This window comes from Antennarius striatus, chromosome 5 (assembly GCF_040054535.1).
Source record: "Antennarius striatus isolate MH-2024 chromosome 5, ASM4005453v1, whole genome shotgun sequence".
Classification (NCBI taxonomy): domain Eukaryota; kingdom Metazoa; phylum Chordata; class Actinopteri; order Lophiiformes; family Antennariidae; genus Antennarius; species Antennarius striatus.
The window spans coordinates 14,682,490-14,694,530 of NC_090780.1; the positions used below are offsets into that span (position 1 = coordinate 14,682,490).

At 42.5% G+C, this 12,041-nt stretch overlaps 1 protein-coding gene across 1 annotated transcript; it reads left to right on the forward strand.

The window, feature by feature from the left end:
* The first annotated feature begins 220 nt into the window (after nt 1-220).
* On the forward strand, nt 221-8,097 carry pfkmb (phosphofructokinase, muscle b). The gene is made up of 22 exons (XM_068314818.1): nt 221-379; nt 2,052-2,125; nt 2,628-2,705; nt 2,991-3,180; nt 3,390-3,555; nt 3,625-3,669; nt 4,019-4,127; nt 4,231-4,326; nt 4,405-4,497; nt 4,606-4,731; nt 4,899-4,963; nt 5,053-5,116; nt 5,205-5,351; nt 5,484-5,554; nt 5,946-6,033; nt 6,131-6,283; nt 6,411-6,575; nt 6,659-6,720; nt 6,802-6,913; nt 6,999-7,098; nt 7,197-7,302; nt 7,648-8,097. Exons 1-22 carry the CDS (start codon nt 295-297, stop codon nt 7,787-7,789), a joined length of 2,337 nt encoding a protein of 778 aa, XP_068170919.1. The 5' UTR covers nt 221-294; the 3' UTR covers nt 7,790-8,097.
* Nucleotides 8,098-12,041: the final 3,944 nt, after the last annotated feature.

Consider the following 12,041-nt stretch of genomic DNA (forward strand, 5'->3'; position numbering starts at 1 on the left):
AACCGTTCGGAACACAGTACGTCTGTGTGTGTGTGTGTGTGTGTGTGTGTGTGTGTGCGTGCGTGCGTGCGTGCGTGCGTGCGTGCGTGTGTGCGTGTGTGTGTGTGCGTGTGTGTGTGTGTAGGGGTGGGGGCATTTCAGCTGTGCACTTTTGCAACTGCTACAACATAACTTTCCTTGACTCTCAGACTGACTTAAAGGTAAGAGGCTGCTTGTATTCCATGCGGTGCAACGGGGTGGAAGGGATTTTTACACCCAAGCCTCTGTCTTTCAGCCAGCTTTATCTCCAAGACAATGGCACACCCAGTTCCTATAGACCCCACTAAAATGGGAGCGGGTCGGGCTATCGCTGTGCTGACCTCGGGAGGTGATGCCCAGGGTAAGCTGAAGGTTTTCCAGTGTGGTATGTGAGTGTTGAGTGCCAAGACACAGCATGTTTGCTGTTTGTTTGCCTCAGCAGGAGGTTGAGAGGATTTAGTCTTGAAATCATCACTAATTGGTCACTCCATAACAAGGTGTAGTGACACGTGAAGAAAAAATATTTGAATGAAGTGAATTAGAAACATAGAAATGAGGATTGCATTTGTTGCCTCAACAAGACTCAATGATTGGTTGGTTTTCTTTAATCTAGAAAGGCCTCCAGTCTACAGATCTCTGTAGTTTAGATCATTTGAGTTTAGCATTAAAATTGCTTTCTGAAGGTGAAAATATCTCTTCCCTTTAAAAAAGTGTATGATTTTATTGCTACTTTCTATATCAAATTTGACAATTCTTCTCATTTTTTATCAAATTTTCTTTCATTATTTCTCTATTGCAACTCATTTACTATACTTTTCTTTCAAATAATGCCAACTTAGTGAAAATGGCCACATGCGTTCCTCCTGAGATCATTGAGACAGACTGACCTTTAACTTGATGAAGATTAACCCCCCTTTACCTTTGGGATGAGTGTCATTGACCTCACATAACCCCGTCGAGTGAAGGAGCGGACTTCTCATCTGTGTGTTTTTCTGGGCATCTCAACACAGGGACAAGTGTGCTAATGCAAAACTGCACTGCTGGCTGACTCATACTTTGCTTTCTCTATCCATAGTATGAAATGTCATTACTGTCTTACATTAGTCTGACATTAGACAAAGTCTCTTCTTTCTCATCCTTCCTCTCCATTACTGTATCTCTTTAGACTAATTTTAGGAGCACGATGACCTTTCTGTCATGTATTGAAAAGTGGTTTGGTGGACTGCACTTTTAGAGCAGACTCTCCTGCTATAAGCTGTAAGTGGAGATACTCTTGGCACCCTAACAGCTAATCTATCCCCATCCTGTCCTTTAAATGACCCACTGGTGCTGTTTAGGGACCCTCATGTTATCCTGAAATACTATCACTGACAAGTTACCCAGAATTAAATTAGAGTGAAAATTCAAATGGTGCCATGGTATTATTTCAGCATCTGTCTTTACTTTAAGCGCATGTTGTTTTTGATTTTGCAGGGTGTCATAGTAGTGTGGTGGTTAGCACTGTCACCTGAACAGTCTGGGCTTGAATCTGATGTTAGAGCTTGTCTGTGTGGAGATTGCACGTGGTAATCTGGCTTCCTTCCAAAGTAGAAAATTCCCAACATGAATTGTTGAGTTTTTCTTGCTGCTTGCTGTATCTGTGATCAACTAGTAAACTGTCCTGTCCAGGATGTCTGTCCTGGAATGGTCCAAAATCATTTGAGATTTGTTCCAACAATATCCCACATGCATGACTCTGTGAAGGATAAAAGATCTTAAATAATTAATTTGTTTTAGCAGGTGCAGAAACAGATAAGAAATTTGAAGAGAAACAGTATAATCATACAAAATTCAACCATTTGAAACACTGTTCATTAAAACGTAATGATATCTAAAGTATATCATTGTTAAATACACATGTACAGGAGCAGATTTAAGTTTTGCAGGATGTGTGCAAGCACATGAAGAAAAGCTTTTAAATATGGTGACAAGTCATTTTCTCCTCTATGTTGTCATTAATAACAGCTTACGTGGCCAAAAATCTGTCTCTACAGGTATGAATGCTGCCGTGAGGGCAACAGTTCGAGTGGGAATTTACACTGGAGCCAAAGTGTTCTTTGTATATGAGGTAAATACAGCTTCGGAATTTTTAGTTGTTGTTTGTTTGTTTGTTTGCTTTTCTGTTTGGTTGTTAGATATCTTTATTTCTATCTTTTTTCCTTTCTTTCCCTCTCGTTCTCTCTCTTTAAATTACCAATATAATTGGTACATACAAATCCTAATTACTGAATGTTGCAGTAGCTTTCCGTATATGCTGTCTTCAGTTGTCCAACAATCCAAAACCAGTTAACATAAACAGAAATAAATCAATGTATATGTGTGAGGGGGCATTTTCCCTTGACCTAACATAACTAAAACAATTTATTAATAATGATTTGCTTTTCTTCAACAAATTCTTTCTTGACTATTCTACATCCTGACATAAATTCAGATTCATCTATCAATAGAATTACCAGCAGGTCTCAACATATCACATCCCAGTGAATAAAATTGCCTGGATTATTACACCTCTTTGCATTTAATTTTTTAAAGAATGTGATGTCATGCTGTTTAGTGTTTGTGGTTGGCAGGGTTACCAAGGTCTGGTGGATGGTGGAGATCAAATCCGTCCTGCTACCTGGGAGAGTGTGTCAATGACACTGCAGATGGTGAGAACAACAATGAGGACAGAAAGGGCTCATTTATATGAACACTATCATATCTAGCCTGTTTTTAACTTGTGATCAACTAGTTGTTACAGTAAGTAGGGTGTTAATCTTTCCATCTTCCATTCTCTGCAGGATGATACTGTACATCAGATAACCAGTTATACTAGACTAAATAAATAAATAAGCCCTAAATGGGAATAATTATACTTAGATAGTCTTGTTCATTTTCCTCTATGTACCTACTGGTGATTCTTCTTTGGAAATGGAATCCCTCCCTTATGCCAGGGTGGGACTGTGATTGGTAGCGCTCGCTGTCAGGACTTCCGGACGAAGGAGGGACGCACCAAGGCAGCTTACAACTTAATCAAGCTGGGCATTACCAACTTATGTGTGATTGGTGGTGATGGAAGTCTGACGGGTGCCAACCAGTTTAGATCAGAGTGGAGTGTACTTCTGGCAGACCTGCTCAAAGCTGGTGAGAGACCAGACCACACACCAAAATGTAGTTCCAAACAGCAAAAACATGGGGTGTTACAGCTATGTGTAGATTAAATTTCATGTATGTGTACATACACTTGGCAATAAAACTGGACTCCATTACAGGAGAAATTAGAACTAATGCCCGACCCAAGGCCCCATCCAGTTACGGTATCTGATAGAGTTGTCATTTTAATCTCCACCCAGAAAAGATCACATCAAACGAGGCCAAGAGTTCCTCCCATCTAAACATCGTTGGCATGGTGGGGTCAATTGATAATGATTTCTGTGGTACTGACATGACTATCGGGACAGACTCTGCTCTGCATCGCATCACAGAGATAGTGGACGCTATCACCACCACAGCACACAGGTATGCGCAAAACAAATTTTAAATTTATGTAATGGACAGACTCTGAACATGAAATGTGTCGTACGGCAGTCATCAGAGGACCTTCATCCTGGAAGTGATGGGCAGACACTGTGGGTGAGTACAACCTGAATCAGTACATACAAACTTTTGCCCCCATCCTAGTAGCTCTGTGAAGCTTTAACACCTTTAGCATGTTAAATCAACCTAGTGAACAAATGGAAACATGTATGTTTGTGTCTTGGTGAGGAATATAGGTGAGAAATGCAACAGGGATCTACCATGATGTTTATAATGTCTATCATATTTACCAAATTGTTTACTAAGCTATTGTTTTTTTGTCTTGTCCTGCTGGCATCTAAAGTATTGATTTGCCAACAAGCATCAATGTTATGTTATTCAGCTGAGGATTCTTCGTTTATATGTTAGGCCACTTGAACCTTAGCTAGTGACTCTTCCCTGCCAGTTACCTGGCGGTGGTGACAGCTCTGGCCTGTGGTGCCGACTGGGTGTTCATCCCAGAGATGCCCCCGGAGGAGAGATGGGAGGAACATCTGTGCAGAAGACTTGCAGATGTAAATGTCTTGTCATACATCACCTTCAGTGAACACTTTTAATGTAGATTTTAAAGAAAAAGTCTGTTTAGTGATCTGAACACATTTCTCTCTTCAATCCCAGCAAAGAAGTCGTGGCTCCCGTTTGAATATTATCATCGTTGCAGAAGGTGCAATAGACCGCAATGGCAAACCTATCACATGTGAACTAGTCAAGCAGGTCAGTAACAGCAGAATAGCTCCAGTACTCCATCACATATTGTTGACTGTACCTAAAATCATAAACTCTTATGTCCAGCTGGTAACAACAAAACTAGGCTTTGACACCCGTACCACCGTCTTGGGACATATCCAGAGAGGAGGGACTCCTTCTGCCTTTGACAGAATACTGGTATAATGACTGGCCTGTATATAATCTATATAAGATCATTTCTTGTTGACAGTATAAAAAAAAAAAAATCTACCCACTTCTCAAATCTTTGCGTTTTTGTCATTGCAGGCCAGCAGAATGGGCGTGGAAGCTGTGATGGCTCTGCTGGAGGCCACACCAGACACTCCTGCATGCGTGGTCAGCTTGTCTGGAAACATGGCTGTTAGACTGCCTCTCATGGAGTGTGTACAAGTGGTCAGTCAAAACTCTTCCATATGGAATACAGGTTATCTTCTTTCCATTTGTAAATACGATGGATGGTAACTTTTATTGATTACTGACATGTTGTGAGTTTGTTGTTGTTCTCTGTATTTTCTGAATTACTTTACACTTTGTTGTCCTTTCATATAATTACACATCAGACTAAAGATGTAACCAAAGCCATGGCAGAGGGGCGATTTGAAGATGCAGTCAGACTCAGGGGAAAGTGAGGCATGCACTTTTAAGTTAACTATTTGATAATGTATTGTGTTGAGTCTCAAACGCTTGTACATTTGTGCTAAATTTGGGCAACAGGAGCTTTGAGAACAACTGGAACACTTACAGGATGCTGGCTCACGTGCACCTCCCAGACTCAAAGGTCAGGAACTGACTGTTGAGAGGTCTTACTGTCCTAGTGGAAAATACAGTTATTCTGACAAACATCTTTGTGAATGTTCCCACATCAGAGTAACAGCAACATTGCTGTACTGAATGTGGGAGCTCCGTGTGCAGGAATGAATGCCGTAGTTCGTTCAGCTGTCAGGATCGGAATCCTCCAGGGTCACCAGATGCTGGCAGTGCATGACGGCTTTGAAGGCTTGGCTCATGGAATGGTAAGTTCTAGCAACAGACATGCAAACAAAACAAATAGGCATTAGCTTTCATGACAATTAATCAACATGTTGGTACAGTACTTGGCTAAAATGTGTGAAATAATAATAGAGTCTGCGCTTGTCTCTGTACAGATTGAGCCTATTGGTTGGTCTGGAGTGGCAGGATGGACTGGAAAGGCGGGGTCCATACTGGGCACAAAAAGGTGCGTTTTTCAACAAACCACTTTGTTTCAGTCACTGGAGTGTATAATGACTTAACACTGACTGGATTACTTTTAACATAAGACAAAATGTGCATGAGTTTTGCTAAAAATATGTAGACACATACAAAATGAATCCCTCTTGTCATCACTTTTGACATCCTACAAGTGTGCAATAGCGTTTGCATTTGTGGAAGCCCCGCCCCTCTGCTTGTATTTCCTTGTTCCTGTATTTACAATCTGCAAGCTGTGAGAGCAGGACTCTCAGACTGTGAATAGGCAGCAAGAGGATCTGGTTTTGTGTACAAGCCCTTGCAAACCAATCCTACACGCTCTTCTTTTAACATTGAGAAGACCTAATATGCTGTGTTTTTGCACTTCCCTTCTGATAAAGATCTATGCCACGTGAGTTCATAGAGGAGATCAGTGTGAACATCATGAAGTTCAATATCCATGCTCTAGTCATCATTGGAGGGTTTGAGGTGGGCAGCTTATACACAGTAGATATTTTTACTTGTCTGAATTAAGCACGGCCTAAACACATCTACTGATTCCATCCTTCTGTCTTGACTTCACCAGGCATTTGCTGGGGGTCTGGAGTTGGTGCAGGCAAGAGAGAAGTACGAGGAGCTTTGCATTCCCCTTGTTGTTGTTCCTGCTACTGTCTCCAACAATGTTCCTGGATCTGACTTCAGTGTTGGTGCTGATACTGCCCTTAACACAATAACCATGGTAAACTTTAAAAGCACAAACACAAATCACGCTAACCAGATAAGCACAAACACAAATCATGCTAACCAGATAAACCCAAGAACATTTTCTTCATGCTTGCACTCATTTGTTTCTTTTTACTTTTTAGACATGTGACAGAATCAAACAATCTGCTGCTGGCACGAAGAGGAGAGTGTTCATTGTTGAAACAATGGGAGGATACTGCGGCTACCTGGCAACCATGGCTGGTTTGGCATCTGGAGCTGATGCTGCTTACATTTATGAGGAACCTTTCAACATTCATGATCTAGAGGTGGGTACTTATGAATGTGCAACAATACATTAGTTGGAGAGATGGATGGATGGATGGATCATATTTTAAATCTTTGTTTTTAGGTCAATGTGGAACATTTGGTCGAGAAGATGAAGACCACAGTTAAAAGAGGATTGATTCTTAGGTTGGTGGGAGTTCTAATGAATTCAACACCCTTCACTTTAAGGTGGCTTCAAATCTCATCAAATATTCACATGTGTTTCAGAAATCAGAACTGCAGTGCCAATTACACCACGGATTTCATCTTCAACGTGTACACAGAGGAAGGAAAAGGTGTGTTTGACTGCAGGAAGAATGTGCTTGGACATATGCAGCAGGTGAGCTGCTAGATGTGGATCTGCATGTTGCACACCATCAGATTCAGTTTGATTAACAGAAGGAAAACATTATTTTATATACTAGGGTGGAACTCCAAGTCCCTTTGACAGAAATTTCGGCACCAAAATGGGAATTAAAGCTATTTTATGGTTGACTGACAAACTGAAGGAATGCTACAGACATGGTAAGGACATGTTGCTGAAAAACACAAAGTATTGCATATAATTGTGTGATGGAAGTCTGATTGTCTAATTGTATGATTGTATGATGCCTAACCCTCAGGTCGCATATTTGCAAACTCTCAAGATTCAGCCTGTGTACTCGGCATGAGGAAAAGGGCTTTGGTCTTCCAGCCTCTGGCAGAACTTAAACCACATACTGACTTTGAGTAAGATTTCGGTTCTATCTCAATGAGTCATTTCTTGCCACTTATTCTTTTCTGCATTGTTTGACATCTACTCACATCCATGAGTATTGCAACTAGGGTTTACAGCTATGAAAGATGATATGACAATTACTATACTGTGATTGGCTAGAGGTTAACTTTAAGCTAAAGATCCTTTGTTATGAATTTACTTTGGTGTCTTTTCGCCCCCAAGTGGTCAAAAAACACTAACTTACTCCATCTATAATTGAAATATCTTGAATATTTTATTTTGATTGCTTTGGCTTTGAGAGTTGCATTGTTCTCACTTTCAGTTTGTTTTTTTTTGACAAATGTTGTCTTCCACAGGCACCGTATTCCAAAGACCCAGTGGTGGCTGAAACTGAGGCCCATTCTCAAAATCCTAGCTAAATACAAAATCAATCTTGACACTACTGAAAAGACTGCAGTGGAACATGTCATCAAGAAGAGAGGCTTAGTTCCTCAGTAGCTAATTTATGTCATTAGTCTTGCTACCGGACCTCGCATGATTTGAGTGTCTACTGATTAAAAGACATAACAATTGTTACATGTCTTTGAGAAGTAAGTGAGAAAAGTTAAGATATCATATTACTGAAAGACAAACAACAAAAGTCATAATTAACACTCAAATGCCATAATAGTAACTATTCATTTAAGAAAAAGAATTCACTCAATTATTCACTCAATTCACTCTAATCAGATAATTTCCCACTGTTGCGGCTGTAAAACAAATAAAAATATTTCTTGATTCCTCTGCCGACTCCAGATTAAATAATTTTTTTCTGTCATTTCCAGTCAGATCATTTGTACATTTACATTTTGTGTGAACAATATACATCATCTTACACTGTCCAATTTGGGCATTACTGTATTGAAAACAATTTTATCAGGAATATATTGCTTAAAAATTCAACCTTGCAGTCTTAGTAAATTCTCTGTGGCATTACTCAGAAATTGCAAATTGATATAAACCTCGACTCTATTTGTTAAAAGGAAAGTGAAATAGTGTAAGTTGTTTGTGACTTTTTCTTACAAACTACATTAACTTGTTTTCACTCAGATGGATGTCTACTGCTTAATTACAATAAATCACAGTAGATGTCATGTATTTGTAACTGTAAATATTTTAAGTGTATTATTGTAAAACAGGGCGGCACGGTGGCACAGTGGGTAGCGCTGTCGCCTCACAACACGGCAGTTCTGGGTTCGAGTTCGAGGGCATGCGGAGTTTGCATGCCCTCCCCGTGTCTGCGTGGATTCTCTCCGGCTTCCTCCCACCTCCAAAAGCATATGCTTCAGGTTGATTGGCCGGTCCCAAATTGCCCGTAGGAGTGAGTGTGTGTGCGCATGGTTGTCTGTCTTTGTGTGTAGCTCCGCGATGCACTGGCGTCGTGCCCTGAGTGTCCCCCGCCTCACACCCTATGCCAGCTGAGATACACTCCAGCTCCCCGTGACCCACTACGACGGATAAAGAGGCAGAAAATGAATGAATGAATATTGTAGAACACAAAATAATCGCACTTTGCATCATTGGCATTAAATGAAACTGTGGTTACATATTATTAAGTTAGTTTTTGTGCACAAGTGACCCTTATCCTAAAATTTCCGTCTTTTTTTAAGGTTAGAATTTTAAATGGTCCCTATGAAAGATTGAACAGAAATTTGCAGTGATAAATATTGGTCAATATACAGTATGTTCTTATTATGTATGGTATGGTATGGTATGGTATGGTATGGTATGGTATGGTATGGTATGGTATGGTATGGTATGGTATGGTATGGTATGGTATGGTATGGTATGGTATGGTATGGTATGGTAATGTAGCCACAAGAGGACACAAGCCAGTGTCTTGTTGTGCCGGTCCCAAGCACAAAAAAATACAGAGGGTTACGTCAGGAAGGGCATCCAGCGTAAAACTTTTGCCAAATCAATTCATGCCAAAAAAGAGTACTACAGATGCAGTATTTGCTTTGAGGATGTTGATAGAGAAGTACAGAGAAGGCCAGAGGGAGCTGCATTGTGTTTTTGTAGATCTGGAGAAAGCTTATGACTGGGTGCCCAGAGAGAGACTGTGGTATTGTATGAGGAAGTCTGGTGTGGCAGAGAAGTATGTTAGAGCAGTGCAGGACATGTATGAGGACTGAAAGATAGTGGTGAGGTGTGTTGTAGGTGTGACAGAGGAGTTTAAGGTTGAGGTGGGACTGCATCAGGGATCAGCTCTGAGCCCCTTCTTGTTCGCTATGGTGATGGACAGGCTGACAGACAAGGTTAGACAGGAATCCCCATTTACTGTGATGTTTGCAGATGACAGTGTGATCTGTAGTGAGAGCAGGGAACAGGTGGAGGAGAAGTTAGAGAGAGTAGAGTAGAGTAGAGTAGAGTAGAGTAGAGTAGAGTAGAGTAGAGTAGAGTAGAGTAGAGTAGAGTAGAGTAGAGTAGAGTAGAGTAGCGTAGAGTAGAGTAGAGTATAACTTTATTTATCCCTTAAGGAGGTTCCGTCAGGGAAATTAATTTCTCTGTCGCACACAGCATAGTAAGTACACAAAACACAGAAAAAGCACACAGAAAGCACCAGCACATAGAAAGTAGTACAACACCAAATAGAAAGAGTAATAAATAACCCATCAAGAATATATAAATAGAAAATCATAAATAGGGATAGAAATAAAAAATAAACAGGCCTGGTTAAGTATGGGTATAGTGAAATGTCTATAGTGTTTATATTGTTTTTGCTGTATTGTCTGTGTCATCCCTCGGCTCTTGTGTGGACTTTCTTCTTCTTCAACTCCCCCAGAGAGGAGTTGAGCAGTTTAATGGCTCGGGGGATGAAGGAGTTCTTAAGTCTGTTTGTCCTGCATGTTGGAAGTCGCAGCCTCTGGGCTGGTCAGGCTTCTCAGGCTTCTCAGGCTTCACCCTCTGGAGACGGTGGCTGACATTGTCCATGATGTCCAGCAGTTTGTCCAATGTTCTCTTCTCTGCCACCGTAGCCAGAGGGTCCAGCTTCATCCCAACCACCGAGCTGGCCCGTCTAATCAGCTTCTCCATCCTGGAGAGATCCGCCTTGGTCATGCTCCCTCCCCAACACACCACAGCGAACGACAGGACGCTGGCGACCACATACTGATAGAACATCCAAAGGAGCTTCCTGCAGATGTTGAATTTCCTCAGCCTCCTCAGAAAGTACATCCTGCTCTGATCTTTCTTGTACAGCTGCCTCGTGTTGCTGGTCCAGTCCAGCTTGTTGTCCAGCCACAGCCCAAGATATTTATAGGTCTGCACAATCTCCACCTCCTCTGTTCCTATCAGAACTGGTCTAGGTTGGGGTCTGTCCCTCCTGAAGTCAATGACCAGGTCTTTAGTTTCGGAGGTGTTGAGCTGCAGGCTGTTGCTTGACACCAGTCAACAAAGTCCTTCACCAGGCAACTATACTACTCCTCATTGTCCCTGATACATCCCACGATAGCTGTGTCATATGCGTACTTCTGGATGTGACACAGTAGCAGAAGTCCGCCGTGTACAGGGAGAAGAGGACTGGAGACAAGACAGTCCCCTGTGGAGCACCGATGCAGCTGACCACAGTATTAGACGTGGTGTCCTTTAGCCTGACGAACTTTGGTCTGTCAGTGAGATAGTCTTGGATCCAAGTAACCAAGTAAGTCGGGGTCCACTCACATTTGTAGGAGTTTTTCCTGTAGGATACAGAGCTGGATGGTGGCACTTGAAAAATCCAGAAAAAGGATCCTCACAGTTCCGCTTTCCTTGTCCAGATGTGAATGGGCTCAGTGTATGTGGAGGATGGCGTCGTCCATGCTGACCTTTTCCCGATAGGCAAACTGTAAAGAGTCCTCAGCATGTTTCACCTGACGCCTGAGGAGACTGAGGAAGAGCCACTCCAGAGTCTTCATCAGATGCAATGTGAGCGCCACCGGTCGGAAGTCGTTCAGCTGGCTGGGCCGGTTCTTTTTGGGAACTGGAACGGTGCACGACGTCTTCCAGAGGGTGGGCACCTTCCTGAGACACAGGCTCAGGTTGAAGACCCGTTCTAGCGGCTCCCCGAGTTCAGCGGCACAGGCCTTGAGTAGCTAGGATAGGTGTAGGTGGGTTGAGGGAGATAGAATAGGTGGTGGGATGGGGGGAGGAGGAGTGCTCGTGGGAAGGGAGGCTGAGGGGGACTGCTCCGCTGCTGCAGAGAGCGTGTCAGTAGGTTTGGAGGAGAAGGAGGGACTGGGGTAAGAGGGATGGTGAGAGGCTCCCTTGTACCTACAGATGTGTGGAGGCTGTGGGGGGAGGTTGAATGGGAGGAGGAGGAGACTGGGAGAAGCGAGAAGGGCAGGGGGTGGGTGGGTGGAGAGGGGCCACTTTGCTGCTGCGGAGGGGGGGAAGGAGGCCATGGGCACATGTTTGAGGTTTTGGAGATAAAGTCAGAGAGGCCAGACTGAGTTTGGACCTTTCCAGAGGGGAGATAGTGAATTTATTGGTAGAAGGATGCTGAGTTTTGAACTGCCAGGCAGGAGGCCTAGAGGAAGACCAAAGAGGAGTTTTATGGATGTAGTGAAAGAGGACATGAAGGTAGTTGGTGTGAGAGAAGAGGATGCAGAAGACAGGGTTAGATGGAGGCAACTGATTCGCTGTGGCGACCCCTGAAGGGAAAAGCCAAAAGGAAAAGAAGAAGAATGTATGGTATGGTAAACAATGTTATTTGTTCACAGTTGTTTGTCAT